General features: G+C 31.2%; 1 protein-coding gene across 2 annotated transcripts; it reads left to right on the forward strand.

The window, feature by feature from the left end:
- Positions 1–111: 111 nt before the first annotated feature.
- On the forward strand, positions 112–18,144 carry LOC139512196 (casein kinase II subunit beta). Of its 2 annotated transcripts, none has more exons than XM_071299609.1 (7): positions 112–260; positions 8,937–9,015; positions 10,396–10,498; positions 11,136–11,251; positions 12,404–12,479; positions 16,053–16,242; positions 17,921–18,144. In XM_071299609.1, exons 2-7 carry the CDS (start codon positions 8,944–8,946, stop codon positions 18,027–18,029), a joined length of 666 nt encoding a protein of 221 aa, XP_071155710.1. In that variant the 5' UTR covers positions 112–260; positions 8,937–8,943; the 3' UTR covers positions 18,030–18,144. The 2 variants fall into 2 exon arrangements, with proteins under 2 accessions (XP_071155710.1, XP_071155711.1); XM_071299610.1 differs by having other exon boundaries at positions 151–286.

Consider the following 18,144-nt stretch of genomic DNA (forward strand, 5'->3'; position numbering starts at 1 on the left):
ATATATTTTCATATATGCAGAAAATTTAATGTTCCATTTTTCCTTTAAAATGATCAATGTATAGAAGTGATCGTTAAAACTAATGTTTCATATTTTCATTAATAAGCACTTTATGCACATAATGTGTCATTTGTTTTTAATTTATTCTATGCAGACCATTCCCATAACCGGAAGTTGGAAAAGTTGTCAAGAGGCTCGGTCGGTACATAATTACGACTGTCCTAATTTTGGTAAACAGCGAACACTTCATTGGGCTTAAGGTACACCCATAGCACGTAAAGTGAAAGTAATTAACTAATTGCATTTTCTAGTTCAACTTATAACATTTCCTTGTCAAAATTTCAGCTCCAATAAGTTTACAAAAACAGTGCCATGGTCCATTTTGTCTTGTTTTTCTTATTACATGTGCTGTATGCTACCGGTGATTTCTTCATTATATTTCTTTTGACTATAATGATTATTCAGGGATACAAGACACAAAATAGAAAAACAAAATTTGTAAGAACATGAAGAATGGTACCAGTTGTATGATTGTTAATGGACAAATATGGCCGTATTTTCACCTCAAAAACTACTCTGAGTACCGACCCAGTAAACACACGACGTACTCCCGACGTCGGTTAATGGTCGTCTGAACGTCATGTCGTGAGTTTACGTCGTACCAACGTTGTGGGAACGTAAAAATCCAACGTTGGATGCAGACGTACAGACGACGTTATGAAATTACGTCGGATTCACGTAAATTTAGTACCTTGTCAGGACGTAACATTTTATTACGTTGTGACAACGTGCTTATAACTGTCATAATCCGATTATAAGAACGTAGTGAATACATTGTAAAAATCTGGTTTTATGGGACGAATTTTTGGGGTATGTCATAATGAGTATTCCTGGATATATCAATCATTCACCTTCACTAGAATATATTTACGATTTTATCGATTTAAAAAAAAAATCCCCCTTTTTTCCCGCAGACATAATTTGCATCAAGATGTCAAAGAAAATATTACAAATCCAATTTTAATGTTCTAATATATGTATTTTATATGAATATTTATTGTTTATTATATCATTAAAATTTTGTCATCATTTATCACTTGGATTTCATAATCGTTTTTCACGATTTGATTAGTGTAACGTTCAGCAGTACTCGGGTTTTACCGCTGCATCCTATGAAAAGTCTGAGCATGCGCACTGTTGCCGCTTGATTTTTGAAAACAGTGAGGCAGTGGAAATATAGCTTGATCCAGATTCCAGAACAAAGAAAAAGGTAAAATAATGATTGCACATTACACCAAATAGGTTCTCCATGATAAAAACAAGTTTGATTGATGAAAATAAAACAGCTGTTACCGTGTTGGGCGCCTCTTTCAAGTCGGTTATACGTGATCGTGTTGAAATATGATACTTTTTCTTATACTGTCAATATATTGCACTGATACAAGATATTTTAGCCATGATGTGTGTTATTTAAATTTCGTGATTAACTTGTGTTGTTTCAGGAGATCCAAAAATAAGTAAAAACTGTAGAAAGTAAAAAAAAGGGGGAGGGGTGCACAGCCACAAGTACTTGTTTTCTATCTGTGACAAGAGCTACTATCCCTATATATTAAGGCTACAAGTGTCTGCTCTGTTATTTTTTGATAATCATTGAAGCATAAAAGTCTTATCCATGTTATCAATATCAGAAAATGTGAAGCTAAACATCTCAGCACTTTAGATATTTGGGTCCATTACAAACTCCGCACATTTCAAACTTGGCATATTACCAACCTGGCCTATTAATGATAATGCTGCATATATCACTGGGGGTCGTCGCTAACATGCATGAAATATTTGCCACTGGATGTTGAGCAACAAACGATCAATCATTGTATCACTGGGTCTGACATGGAAATAGACAATTGTGCCAATAAAGATGTTGTAAAATATAGGCGCCACAGAAAAAAATTAAGATAGCCATCACGGTTGTCGCAATAGGATTAGGTCGTTGTAGGAAGGCGTCCCAGAAAAAAATAAAAAAACAGCCTTCCAAGTCTTGAAAGTGTCATAATGATTTAGACTAGGATCTAGCCTTGAAAGTTGGGTAAAATTTTCTTGTTTTCAGGGTAAAACCCAGTTTACAGGTGTTAAAACAGTACATAGGGACATCTTTTTTGCTGTACAATTTAACAATATATTAGAAATTATTATAAATTAAGGAATGAATCTCCCTCATGCAAAGCTCTGATTCCTTTCACCACAGGAGGTTGAAATCCTATCAATGAGGGTCTATAAATATGTCAACTCGACTATCACAGTAGAGCTTCTCTCGTAGAGAGAATACTTTTTGGACCTTTTGGATTATAGCTCTTCATCTTTTATATAAACTTTGGATTTCAAATATTTTGGCCACGAGCATCACTGAAGAGACATGTATTGTCGAAATGCGCATCTGGTGCAAGAAAATTAGTACCGTCAATTTTATTATAATATGAAATCTACATGTTTATCAATGACGAGCTACATGTACAATCACTAAATATGTGATCAGAAACCATGTTGTAATCAATCATAAAACATATGAATTTTGGAATGCATTTAAATTTGTCACTTTGTTCTCCTAAAGATTTGTTGGACTAACATTTTTTTTTATATAAATAAGGCGGTGAATTTTCTCGTTTGAATTGTTTCACATTGTCATTTCGGGCCTTTCATAGCTGGCTATGCGGTATGGGCTTTGCTCATTGTTGAAGGCAGTACGGTTACCTATAAATGTTAATTTCTGTGTCATTTTGGTCTCTTGTAAAGAGTTATCTCATTGGCAATCATACCACATCTTCTTTTTTATATGAAACAGACAGAAGAATATAAAAGATAATTGAACGTATTTTTATTTATTTTTCCAGAGTCTTGTATATAAATCCACAGATCCAATGTGTCTGAGGTTGAGGAAATCATTGCAGTAACCATGTAACAGTTAAGCATGCACCAGCTCAAGAATTTGGACCAAGATTTTAAAAAGGTAAACATCAGTTGATCAGCTCTTTTTCTGTCCTCCTTAACTGAGTGATATAGTTTAACTCTTGTACTGTACGTACATACATGTACATTGAACTCAAAATTGGATTTTGTTATCTAACGTTTGCCTAAACCACATGTTATGCAACCAATACACAACGCTTATTATCATAAAATGCAGAGTTTGAATTTGGAGAGCATCTGCTTTACTGTTCTCTAGATATGTCCTTTAAATTAAGTTTGATAAGATCATTTGTGGCTCATGGACACATTCTTCTTATATTAATTTCATTTATCAAATTATATTTTGTTGATTTTATAGATTGCGTTCATTGGCATATGATATGAGGTCTTGTTGTATCGATGTACATGCTAAATTTATTAAGGTAGAATCCTTTGCATATCTTAAATTAATTGAAAAATGACAATATTGTGAAACCAAACTTCCTTTATTAATTATTTGTAGAATAACCACTGGTTGCTCCAGAAAATATTATGTCCCCTCTCCCCCAGGGAAAGCTCTTTTCTTAAATTTTATTTGGGGGTGGTTGTGTATGAAATACCAAAATGCAAAGGAAGTGTTGTTCTTATTAATTTTTAATTCTGTCGGTGCTGGAATTTTTTTTTTTAAAAAGGGCTTAGGGCTGTCCCTTAGGGGCGGACATAGTATTTTCTGGAACAGACATAATTTCATTAACACATGTTCAATTTAACAACAAATTTATTTTTTAAATAAGAACGAAGGTTAATCATAAGTTATGAATAATTATATACTGTTGAAATTGTGTTAAATTTCTAACATACATGTACATCATCAAAATGTGTATAATTGGCAAAGATACAAACATCTCAGTAACAATATAAAATAATTATGAATCTGCAGTTTATTATAAGACCAGCAATAGAAAAAATATTGATTATGTGTAAACACAGGATAATTTTTAAGAACTGCTGTAATTCATAAGTTGGGATCAATTTATTTTTTTGTATTTTATAATTTATGATTTTTTTTTCAGAGATCTGAAACCAACACAAGACCAGCTGGGTCAATATTCCTAATGCACCTCCAAATGAGGAACTAATGCGCCATCAAATGAGGAACACAAAAGTTGTGTGTAAACAAAAATTGTCTCTGTAGTGATATTGAACATGTTTCATTTTTAACAAGTGACTGAGCTTTACCATTTGTGTTGATCTGGAAAGTAGAGGATCATAGTATAAATATGTAAAAACTATGAAGTTTTTTAATGTATTCAAAGTTTTAAATTTTCAAAGAAATTGTTGTGTGAAAAAAAATCGCACTTCGTATTCCGAAAATTTAACCACATATATGTGAAAATGTCTTAGCTTCGAAACAAGCCATCCTACATATCCAGTGTACTATATTGACTGAGCTAGAGTAGAAAACATTACCAATACCAACTACGTGTATGCAGAAACAATTGTGCAAATTGCCCAGCTGATTAGAGGGCAGAAAACCAACATTTGGAATGACATGTACAATGTATACAACCAACACAAGACTAAAATTTGGAATAAAAATTAAAAATTCAGAAACAAACTATTATTTTTTTTATTGGTTCATGTAGCTACATGTACATTGTAAGAAAAAAGAAGTCTAAACTGTTGGATAGGTTTTGGTCTCTTGTGGACAGTTGTCTCATTGGCAATCATACCACATCTTCTTTTTTATACTCTCTCTAGTTGGTCAAAGGAAAAAAGCAATAGTTAGTTGAATTGAATTTCAGGTATTTTCTTCATTTGGGATATTTTTAGAAGTGTGTATGAATTGTGTAGAATATATATATTTATAAATTAGACAGTCAGATTTTGGGCCGATTTTCCTAGCTTGTAATAGTGTAGTGAATCCAGCTGAATGCATTTTCAGTAAATATTAAGGTAAATATGTTAGTTTGTTGTATTTCTGAATAATTCATTAAAAATGGTTTTCCGTCGTCAAAGTGAAACCTTCATTCTAGAATTTCTGCCATCATAGTGAAATCTGAGTTCTAGGCCACTGAAACACTAAACATTCACAATTTGAAGCACTTACCAAGATGTCATGTTGAAGGCTGTACATGTACCTATAATTGCTAACATCATCAATATTTGATTTTAGGATAGAGGGTTGTCTTATTGGCCATCATACAAAATTTCTTTTTTTGAAAAGTATTATGTGTTAAAAGAAATTAAAAGAAAAGTTGCAAATTTGTTAAATGGAAATGTGTAATTCTTGTACTTCAGAATTGCAAAAGTTAAAAACTTAAGACTTTATAAACCTTAAACAACTATTTTTGGGAAAACTAGACATTTATACATTTCACACTGAAACCTGCCAAAGATTAATAAAAACCAACTTTTTGACAATTTCATATACAGCTGGCAGTTTGGAAATAGAGTACATATAAACAATTGTCCATCTTTCCCACATAGAAAAATTTACAACTTAAAACGGGTCAAAAGAAAAAATAAAGACCCTGTTTACATACTTCTTCAATGGAATTGCATTGATTTTATCAATTAAATGAGGACAAGGGACATTTATAGTTGTGCTGTGACGTTGTTACAACGTTTTATGATGGTAATAAATTATGTCACAAATTACGTTGTGCCAACGTTGTGTGGATGGTTGTCAGCACGTGCCTTGGAGTTCACAAAATTACGTTGTACCAACGTAATTTTACTACGTTGTCACAACGATAGTATTACGTTGTCACAACGTAATGTCGACGTTGGATTGTTTACTGGGGACTTACCTGTGCCGTTTGGAAAGTTTTAAGGCCTAGCATCCACTAGATATATAAAAGTTAAATGCATTTTGTGTTGAAGAAAGATAAAATCTTTCTTGGTTTTTGATTGGCATTTTTTTCCCTCCGCAGAAGGTGTAAAAATAAACAAACACCTGAATTACTTTGACACTCACTGACTCAGATAAACTCTTTAACTCTCTTGTAGTTGTGAAGATACCCCTTGTCCATGTCAATTAAGGACAATAAAAACAATACAAACCGGTTTTTGGAATGATTGGAACTTGTTCTAAACCTTTCCTAAGGCACTGGCCTCCCTAACAACATGAAAGGTTAGCTACTAAATTCATGTATTCACACTAAATGACTGAAATATTGTTCCTTTTAGTTCTCATGTATGTGCACCATGGTGCACATAATACACATATATATATAAACTATGAAAAAAATTGGTATATTTTTGGAGCAGTTCTTTCAAGAATGTATGTCATTAATGTGTTTTGATGTGCAGGCTTTTTTAATCTTTTTTAATCTTTTTGATTAGGTAATTGAGTATCAATACAATACAAGTATGATTGACAGTTGTCACAGAACAGTCAATCAGACAAGGTGGACATTTAATTACAATGCCCCACCTTCTAAACTGACCACATTACTTATCAACTTAAGTCTTACATAATTGTACATACCCTCCAATATACATCTGGTTCTTAATACACAAGTATTTGACCTCATAATTGAATACACAAATGTGTATATTAGATGTTTGATATATAAGGATGATTTATCTATTGCTTATTACTTTTGATCTACACTACATAAAGTGATTCTATAAATAATGTCTGAAAGATAAATGATTAATTAAGGATTAACAAGATCTTTAAAAGAATATAAATATAAATATGAATATTTAAAAGGTATTCCAGTAAGGCCTATACTTTACATGATAAATTTCCAATAATCATCTGTAATTAATCAACAATTTAGGTTAGTTCACTTAATTTTTTATCAGTAATTTGCTTGAGACAGTAAGTAAAAAAAATTTTTTTTTTTTAGATATAACAGACCTTTTTTTTTTAGTTTATTCCCCATCAAACATTTTTTTATGTCAAATGTCTATTCACAATTTTAGGCATTTGAATATTTATAAGAAGTGAATATATATTTTTGCAATCAAGGAAGAATCCAAATTTCAATAAAAGAAGTTTTTTAATTTGTTTACATTGAAAATGTACATTTTCAAATTTCAATGCCCTGTGCTGAAAACAGACTAAATAGATCAAAAGGCACTCTACAAATCTTAATCTTTAATGCCATATAACCTATGTTTTAACTTACTAAATGCCCCAAAACAACTTATTTAGATTCTTTTTGTTGACACTTTAAATTTCTTAGCTTCAGGTTTATCTGTTGGTCTTACTGTTCTTGTTTGTCCACACCATACCTATATGAAATTATTCAAACTACTCTTCCAATCTTTCCATGAGTGATATCCATCACTTTGATTTACCTGAGGGAGCATCTCAAAGTTGTACCACAACTTAGTTAATTTTCACACCTTATGCATGAAGGGAAAAAAATGCTCATCAAAATCCAAAAGAGATTTTATCTTTCTGAAACACAAAATGCATTTAACTTTTATATATCTAGGCATTAAAAATTTTCCAAGTTCACAGGTAAGTCTGTTAGTTTTTGGCATGTAAATACAGCCATATTTGTCTGTTTGTTATGATGAACCTTAAGAATGTACAATGTAGGACAGAAAGTCACAGGACAAAAAGTCACAAACCAGTTGTGAGATTATTTTTCTTTGAACAAGAAAACACTTATTTTGAAAATATTTTATTTGTACTTTTCTTGAAGTTTTACTGTAAACCGGGAAATTTTCGTGCCGTCTTTATTTCGCGATTTACTTACACAATCCAAATTCGCGCCGTTTTGAATAAGTGATTTCCCAGTGGTCTAGATAAATATTTTCATAAATGATTTGGAAAGTGAACAGCTTTACATATATCTTAAATCAAATGATAAAATCAATCAAAAATATTTTGTTTTCGGTTCATTAATGTTAAAGTAGATTGAAAGTTTGGCATGTTTCAATGCTCGTAAAAACACATACACAACAATAGAAAAGTAAACCTAATTAGGAATGAATTAAAATAACGAGCTGTCAGGATAAATACTAATTAGTTGATCTTTTGATCTGATCAATCTTTGTAGTAGATTCAACAATGTGATACTTTTATTACTGATTGACAGGTGTCATTAACATAATGGTAATGAGTGTTTGTTTACATAACAATATCCGTAATGTTGGCTTCAGTGAAATAACTGATTTGAGTTAAAGACATGACTTTTAACATTGCTTTTCATTAAGAGATACTGTTATAATTTAAATTATATATTTGTCGTCTTTGAAATCAGTGTTATACAGTATTCCTATATATATTCTATTCATATACGTGGATATAAGAAGATGTGGTACATTGTATGTGTGCCAATGAGGCAACTCTCCATCCAAGTCACAATTTGTAAAAGAAAATGTAATTAAAAGAGTTTTTCCTTGATATTTTCGCGGTCGTTTTATTTTCGCGTTTCACTTCTTACCGCGAAAATAGCGAAAATAAAACTACCGCGAAAATTTCCCTGTTTACAGTATATATGAAGCAACTTTGCAATTAAAATGTATTCATTAATATCAGTAATGATCAAATAATAGTTATGAAAACAAAATTTCAAAGTGGCTTGGTAAAGCTTCCAAAGCACAAAAACACTATGCAACTGAAACGTTACTGGAAGTTCACTTCTCCCCCTCCAAAATTGTAGATTAGGTCCTGTTTGGTAATTAAAGGAATGAGATTTAAACCTTATTCAGTTATTGGTTAATATTTTGAGATCTTGGAAATTTCAAAGCCAGATAAAATGGACATAAAAAGAATGTTATTGATTGCAACATGTAGGTACACATGTACACATATATAGAACAAACTTCAGCATGTTCACTATAAAAGCAATTATTTAAAAATACTTGTCAACAGGAAAATATGGAACACTCTTTTTTAAGCCAAATGCCCTGCATACAGAGAACTCACTCGCAGTGCAAGAAAATGTTTTTATATTATATATTTCTTTCAATGTAGATGTGCTGTTAAAGCCTGATACCATTTACATTTATGTGTATATTTTTAGGTAGAAGATGAGTAGCTCAGAAGAAGTATCATGGATATCTTGGTTTTGTGGATTGAGAGGAAATGAGTTTTTCTGTGAGGTAAAATTGTAATATACTGTACATGTACAGCTTATAATTCTTCCATACAGCAAATATAGTTGACCTAGTATTAATTGCTTATAGTTTAAAGAAAAACAGTTCAAAACACAAAAACTAAACACTAAGCAATGAACTGTAAAAAAGAGGTCATGGTCAAATAAAACCTGCAAGACTGACAAGTACATCATAAAATATTTCCATACACCAAATATAGTTGACCTGTTGCATATATACACATGTATAGTATTAGAAAAAAAGACCAAACTCTAAAACTTCATGCATTCAAGACCTTGATCATGTTGATAGTATCAATTTTCTTACATGTAACTTTATCACTAAATTTGAGAATTAATAAAGATATTAAATACAATGTGTACAACATTTTATACATCCTATCCTTACCTTAAAGATTTCAAGAAATTTATCAATCAATGTGATTGAAATACAGATGCAGTGTCCATGCTACAAGGATCTGGCTTCGTTCTGTTCTACTTTCTGTTTTAAAGATATCTCAGCTATATATGATACACACCTTTAACTGTTTAATAATTTGGATTAAAAATTCCATTGGTTGGTGCAATGATTACCATGACAGATACATATGATATAGTAAAACAGAGTGTTGTTACAAAATTGTAGATCCTTTTAGCTAAACATTGGTACAGGATTTATATTTTAATCAAATTGTTTATCTATCTAATGAATAGATATATACATGTAAGAGGATGTTGTATGCATGCCAATGAGACAACTCTACATCCAAGTCATAATGTGTAAAAAGTAAACCATTACAGGTCAAAGAACAGCCTTCAACAAGGAAATTTGGTGCGCACTGATCAGATGAAACATACACGTATACGAGAACTCAGTATACTAGCTATATAGTACTTAGTCATTCAAGTTACAAGATGATGTCTATGTGCTTTTAACTATACTTGTCAAGAATTTAACATCAATTGTGCACAGTGCTGCAGGAATCTAGCATCTGTCATCAAAATATCAATGATGTCATTGTTCAAGTGATATTTAAAGTTATCTCCCTTGGTTCATGATTGTTTAATTTAATACAGTTTTCATTATGTCACTTGTATTGACATCCTTACAAAGTAAATGCTTACAAATATACTCGATTAAATATTTATTTTGTTGTTGGTTATCCATTTTTCAGGTGTTTAATTCTTTCATCGTGTTCATGTGAAAAAGTGGTTGTTGTAACTTAAAAGAAATGTTTACAGTACACTTGATTCCTGTTCTGCCAAATTTTTTAATCAAGTCATCACTATCACTAAACATGCTAAACATAAGCTTTAAAAAAAAGACATACCTGCCAACTTTTCAAAATGATACATATGTATAATCAGTTTTTAATCATTTTGAAAGGTTGATGAAGATTACATACAAGATAAGTTCAACTTGACAGGACTGAATGAACAAGTTCCACATTACAGACAGGCTCTAGATATGATCCTCGACCTTGAACCAGGTAATTTCTCAATTTAGAAGTAAGTTCCTCTCAGGAATTACATGCAGGTTTTATCTTTTAGTTAAAGCTAGTTGAGATATGAAGAACAGCTTATATACTGTTCCATTGTTATGGGTTTTTTTAACCAAAAAAAGAAGATTTTGTGTAAACATATTGATAATCCATAATATCCCATCTTTTCATTTAGAATGTTCCTAAATAACAACATATTGGGCCCCAGATTTAGACATACAGCTATTTATTTAATATATCAGAATAAATATCCGCTTGAAAGAGAGGTTTTAGATACAATTTTTTGGGGAGTTTATTCCTGGTTGAATAGTAGATTTTGACGCAAAACAAATACAAGAAGACCTTGTGGATAAATTTCTTTGGGAATAAAAACATGCTCTTCAACGAGATGTAATGTCATCTCGAATTGTTCACAACTGATATATATATGTACTTTTTTCTATTAGTAATTTCTTTTGAAGAAAGTACATGTACATTAACTCACAGCCATTTGTTCTAGTGGCAGATAATTATAATGACTTACAAATTTGAAATATGTTTCCTTCTTCAAAATAAAAAAGCATAAAAAATTGATATACATTGGTTTTTTAAGAGCATTAAAGATTGACTTACTACATGATTTTAGATGATGAACTTGAAGATAACCCTAATCAGAGTGATTTGATTGAACAAGCAGCAGAAATGTTATATGGGTTGATTCATGCCAGATACATCATGACAAACAGAGGAATTGCACAAATGGTAATATTCATACACATGTCTTTCCTGTCACAAATTTCTTAGATTTTCACTAATTTAAAAAGCATAAGCTTTCTTTTGATAAATATTTCTGTCCTTTATATGTATTTTCTTAAACCCTGTGCGAATGAAGTGTTATAATGTTTGTCTATATCACTTTGCCTAATTACTGCTCAAGAATGTTACTAAAATATCCTCATATCTCTCAAATGGATAGTGAAATTTCCTACTGAGCATTAGAATGTATGAACCTAAATAAGACATCATGAAACTTTAATTCTTTATACTGAAGGTAGATTATCTTGAGTGACATAGTATTAATTAATGAGCATCTTTCTTATTTGGAACTTCTTCTGTGGTCTCAAGGAAGCATGTTGGCCTTGAGTGCAAGAGACAGTGGGTCCTATCTCTCAGTAGGAATCAAATTTTAATCTAAAACTGTCATTTTGATCATAAAATCTCTGAAAAGAAAGAATAATTAATTATTAAGTTATTTTCATTTTTTCAGGCAATTTTCAGCACTGTTGAAAATTCGGTACTGTTCAGATCATTCACTTGCAGTCAAATAATCAATTAAGATCTGTTCTGTCTATAGTCAGACTGTTAAATAGTTATTAATTACCTGTGCAGATCAACAGCTTACTGAATTGATTGCAAGCGATTTGTTTGAACAGTACTGAATTTACTGCAGTCAGTTAATCTAATATTCATGACAAACTTAATTTTTGTTCAGACTTTTTAGAAGATAATATGATCAAAATAATTTTACAAACTAAAATTCATTTACGAGTGTCTGCCAAGGGCAAAGCAAAGACTTGATAATGCTTAGCAGGAGTAAGATCAAAAACTGGTCAGCACAGAGTTGTGTCGGGTGACCTGTTGTATGTGGACTGTTACCTTTGTGAACTACAACTGTCAGAAGCATATATGTTCTATTAAAGGTTTCTGAATATGTTTACATATATCTTTGTTACTTCTTGCAAGCAAAGGTATTATTTACTTTGATTTTTACAGCAAATTTGAATATAGATATTTTTACAACTTTTTATTAATTTTGACATGTTTGGCACAGTGACACTTTTCAAAATATTTTATTAGTTGACATGTTCATATCCTTAATCAACAGAGTTGACTATGAAGGTCGTTTTTTTGTAGATTGAAAAGTGGCAACAAGGAGACTTTGGTTATTGTCCAAGAGTATATTGTGAAAATCAACCAATGTTACCTATAGGTAAGTAGGTTTATAGTTTTGCAGATTAATAATTATTGCATGAGGTTTAATTTATGTCATATGAACTTGTTTAAAAGGAAGTGTACATAGGAATTCACCATTTACCTCAATGATCTGGTCAAAATTCATGTTTTTGGCTGTTTATTAAAATTGTGTTGTAGGTTTGATGACTATCTTGGCAATGTTTTTCATCTTGATCAAGTATATTGGTAATGCACAATAAAAACCAAAACATATTTTTACATCACAAGAATTAAAATAACACCAGAAGAATATAACAGGCATGCCTCTATGGTATACTTATTTTTTATAAACTTTCATTGTGTAATCACCTATCCTGCAATCCAATTTTTATACCGCAAAATTTTTTGCGTTCGTATATTGGTATCACGTTGTTGTCAGCTTCATCCGAAGTCGGATGGTTTCCTGATAATAACTTTTGGTAAGTAAATAGAAATCAATAAAATTTAAACACAATGATTATAACTACAAAAGGAAGGTTTGGATTGATTTTAGGGGTTATGGTCACCTCTGTTTAGGAATTGGAGGCCAAAAAGGGCCCAAAACATACATTTTTCTAGTTTAAGGACAATAAGTTGTGTATTAGTATTTCAATAACTCTGAAATTGTACCACAATGTTCGTACCATTTAGTAGAAGGTTGGGATTTATTTTAAGGGTTATTGGGCAAACAGTCTAGGAATTAAGGGCCAAAAAGGGGCCAAAAACACGATTTTTGAAGTTTTGGACAATAACTTATGTTTAACTGTATGGATCTCTCTGACATTGTACCACAAGGTTCCATATAACGAATGGAAGGCTTGGTGTGAGTTTTGGGTTAATTTCCCTGAAAATTTAGGAATAAGGGGCCAAAAAAGGGCCAAAAATAAGCATTTTTCTAGTTTACAGACAATAACTTGTGTTTAAGTGTATGGATCTCCTTGAAATTATAGTAAAAGGTTTCTTACTACAAAGGAAAGGCTGGAATTGAGTTTTGGGGTTCTTGCTCAATTGGGGTTTTAAGAAGTTAGGGGCCAAAAAAGGGGCCCAAATAAGCATTTTTGTAGTTTTCAGTTAATAAGTTGTGTTTAAGTGTTTAAATCTCTCTGATATTGTACCACAAGTTTCCATACTACAAAGGGGTGGTTAAAAGGGGTATTGGATCAAATCATTAAGAAATTAGGGGCAAAAAGGAGATACAAGGGTTTTTCTAGCTTATAAGGGACAACTTAGACAATTTAAAAGCAGTGTAAGGGAGGTAATCCAATTCTAATTAAAATTTAAAGAATACTGTTATATATATGTTTGATTACTTGATTACCTGTCCTCCCTTACACTGCTTGAAAATTATGTTAAAGGAAGTGATAATTGTCTTGAGATGTGTAGCTGTAAATTTATTTTTAGAAGTTACTGTTAATTAATATTAATTTCAACCATGACTAAGTTATTTTAAATTTTAATACTTTATGATGTATTAAGAGTAGTTATTGTTGCCAACTTAATTAGATATTTGAATTGAGATTATTTTTGGAATAAGGGATTGGGGGAGGTGAAAAAAATGGGGAGGGTTGGGGTGAGGGGTAAAGTTTTTCTCATTTCAGATTTCAGAAATTAAAAAGAATTTTTCTTGAAATATTTTTTTATGGAGAATTTATATTCAACAGCATAGAGTACTGCTCAATAGCAAAAAAAAAAAATTTTAAGTTCATTTGACCACATCCATTCTGTGTCAGAAACCTTTGCTGTGTCAACTATTTAATCACAATCCAAATTCAGAGCTGTATCAAGCTTGAATGTTGTGTCCATACTTGCCCCAACTGTTCAAGGTTTGACCTCTGCAGTCGTAGAAAGCTGCGCCCTGCGGAGCATCTGGTAAACATAATCATACTTTGCACTTTTAACGAGTGAAAAAAAAGTTGGTATCGAAAAAATGGACCTTTTTAAAAATAAAGTGCCTTTTAGTATAGGAACAATAATAATAATCTTTATTGTCATATTAACAAATTTAAACATGTTTGTGATAAACTGAAAAAATAAAAACATACACTCATACATATATATCAATAGTTGCAAATGTACAATAAAGTGACAAATCAAAATACAAATTAAAACATATTATAACATTGAAATTACCCGCAATCAGGATTTCCCCTGGGTCAATTATTTTTTTCGCCACCTCTTTCGCCAAGACAATATATTTTGTCACCACTTTATTATTTTTTTCGCCAAGTAACATATATATATTTTTTGTTTAAAAGTTTCCTTTTTTTCCACCGACCCCCCTAAATAAGATGATTTTGCCCAATTGTTTATTGTCTATGATTATTCTCTTATTAAACTTATCTTAGAGTCTACAATGTAATGAATAAACACTAAACATTTACTTTTAAAAAGAAGAACTTCATTTTTAACTTAAAAGGGGGAAAATTTATTATAATTTGAACAACTTTGAAAGAAGGGGGCCACTTACATTAAAAAATAAAGAAGAAATAAGTCCCGGAATATAACAAAATTCTTGAACATGTTTAAACCATAAACTACCAGAAAGATGTACAGTTCTTTGGGAAATTTTCTTCAAAATAAAAATATGTGCCCTTTTGTACTAAGAAGTGGTTTTTACAACAAAACAGAAGTTTTAATCACTATAAATTGATCCCTCATTTAAGGTGTAGTCATTACATTGAAGGGTTACTCTCATTCGAGGGGTTGTTCCCAGATCTTCACAACCTTTTGAATACATTTCTTCATAACAACAGTTTTCTTTTCTAGACCATTGTAAATGAAAAAGTTGAGAAGTAAAACTGCGCTAGAAACACGTGCGTCACTGAAACGACTTAAAAGCACCCACTCAAATCAATTATCTATATCAAAGTCAAAGGATAAAGTTTTAAGTCAGAGATTTTTTTTTCTTTTGAACATTTTTCGTGTTAATAACAGTTTTCTTTTCTGGACTATCATTAAAAGAAGGAGAGGAGGCGTCAAAAGTTTGCTTCAAACACATGTGTCGCAAAGTGGTTAATAAATCCTTTATGTGACATGTGACGGACGCCATTTAGCCATATCATTTTGTCAAACAATACATGTACAATCAACACCTTTATTGATTAGTCCTTTGTTGTCCATAGCTTGAAAATGCAATCAGCTGATTATTGATTTTCTTTCAAAATCTTAACGAGTTCAAGGTGAAATCTGAGTATTTTCCGATCAGGTAAAGTCTGAGAAACCCGAAAAAGTAAATAAACAAGATGGTTGAAAATAAATCGTTATATATATTTCTTTCGCCAATGACGAATTTTAATCGCCACAATTATTAGGAAACCCTGCCCGCAATCCTTTAGTTTCTAGCATGAAATAGTAAATGATTTGTAAAAGCACTGACTGTTTAAATATATATATATATATATATATATATATGCAATGCTAGGCGGTGTTGTCATAGAAGTTGGAAATGAAAAGTACAGGTTCCAGCCCTGCTAGGGGAGGAAGTTACGAATCAGATTTACTCTAAAATCGTTAGGTTGATTTTCAAGGCACTTTATAAGAATGGCCAATAATCTAAAGTATTATGTTATAGGTTTGTCAGATGTACCAGGTGAAGCAATGGTGAAACTGTATTGTCCAAAATGTCAAGATGTTTACACACCCAAGTCTTCACGACATCATCACACTGATGGAGCCTATTTTGGCACAGGATTTCCCCACATGCTATTTATGGTTCATCCAGAATACAGACCAAAACGTCCAGCCAATCAGTTTGTGCCAAAGTAAGTCTTCATTCCGGTCTCACTAATTAGCGACAACAAGCGTCAACAAGTGACAAGAAGCGACAACAAGAATTATTTTAGCGACAACAAGCGACAAGAAACTATTTAGCGACAAGAAAACATATTTTTTTTAATTAAAATTAATTATTGCAATAAATATTAAAAGAATATGCAAAAAAAAAATAATTTTAGCGACAAGAAAGTTAAAATTGATAGAAAAAAATGAAACATTATTTACATAATATTTTATCATCTATTATGTATAACAGCAGAGACATATAATACAATATGTCTCTGATAACAGCCAGTATTACGTTTAATTATTGTGTTATGAGATTACTTTTCCTTGTGTTTTAGAACATATTATTTATCTTATAATTTGTTTTTTAAAACTCTTTTCGTGCAATATATATTAAGCTCGCAAAATGAATTATTTGTGCATCATTGTCCTGAAAATATTGACACAAATTGTGAAATACAAAGAACCGAAATCAAACAAGAGGAAAAGAAAATTGAAATGTGAATGTTTTCATCTTTTTATTTGCTTATTGCCTCATTAAACGATATTTATCATGTTTATGCATATTGATTGAAGATGAAAGGAAATTAATGACAATCTTGAGTTTTCAACAGGTGTTCACTATTTACAATGATTGTATATTCGGGCGCGTGTTATTGTATAGTCTGACGCGTGTACAAAGTTGAAGGTGTTAATTGGATGTTATTGTAGCAATAAAACAGGAGACACACGCCTTGTTAATCTCATTTGATGTTCCACATTGTGTGTACTGTTATTACCTTAGGGTGAAGCCACATCTAATGTTGTTCCTATCACAAATAAAGCATCGAATTGACATAACAAGAGTACACTTAAAGCATAGTGTTAAGCAAATGAATCAAAATAATATATTCCATTATGCCCGCTCCATATATATCTCCATTTGTTTATTCATACTTTGACTTTGATGAAAACAGATACATACATTATCTTATACATATTCTTCATATTTAAAAAAAAAAAAAAGAAGCTCAATCTCTTTCTTCTTCACAAATGTCTAATTTCTTCATCTACCAATATACTAATATAAACTGTTCACAATCTCTTTCTTCCTCACAAATGTTTCCTTTCTTCGTCTATCTATATAATAAAACATTTTAATTAGACATATCTGCTCGTATATTTAAAAAAAAACCATTAAATACAAATTTCCTTATATCTAATAAAAAAAAATGTTTTCTTGTCGCTAAATAGTCTTCTTGTCGCTTGTTGTCGCTAAAATAATTCTTGTTGTCGCTTGTTGACGCTTGTTGTCGCTTGTTGACGCTTGTTGTCGCTAATTAGTGAGACCCCTTCATTCTTTAGTTATCTATACATTATCTGTTATGTTGTATTAAGTATATGATGTCATGGTTCAAGGATTTGACATTTCATATTGCAATCTTAGCTGCATATTTGCAGAGGTCAGTTGGTTTGACTCAAAGGCAGCCAAACTGCAACTCTTTTTCTGGTAAGTTTGTGATCTTTGATGGTTTTGATTCATCTGATCTTAATTATTGTTTTATTTATGCAATCTGGATAATAGGCATTCTTCAAAAAAAAGAAAAATGAAACAAATATTTGAATAAGAAAATTGTATATATAAGGCAACTTAAGTGCTATTTTTCTGTTTATTTATAGATTATATGGATTCAAGATTCACCCACTTGCCTACAATTTACAGTATCAGGCGGCATCAAACTTTAAAGTACCATCAAGAGGACTGAGCCATAGTAATAATAAACGATAAACAAGTGACAAACTATTATTTGTATGATCTGTGACAATAACTCAAAGTGCATCTGGGAATAATCGTGAATAATAATCGCCAGATAGGACAAAAACATTAAATAAATGTTTTTTTT

This window comes from Mytilus edulis, chromosome 2 (assembly GCF_963676685.1).
Source record: "Mytilus edulis chromosome 2, xbMytEdul2.2, whole genome shotgun sequence".
In the NCBI taxonomy this organism is placed as follows: Eukaryota; Metazoa; Mollusca; class Bivalvia; order Mytilida; family Mytilidae; genus Mytilus; species Mytilus edulis.

Bases quoted from the DNA above. Each gene is read 5' to 3' on its own strand.
- LOC139512196 (XM_071299609.1), top strand. From the start codon at position 8,944: ATGAGTAGCTCAGAAGAAGTATCATGGATATCTTGGTTTTGTGGATTG. The intron at 12,480-16,052 runs GTAAGTAGGTTT...ATTATGTTATAG, and splicing joins TCAACCAATGTTACCTATAG to GTTTGTCAGATGTACCAGGT. The intron at 16,243-17,920 runs GTAAGTCTTCAT...GTTTATTTATAG, and splicing joins GCCAATCAGTTTGTGCCAAA to ATTATATGGATTCAAGATTC.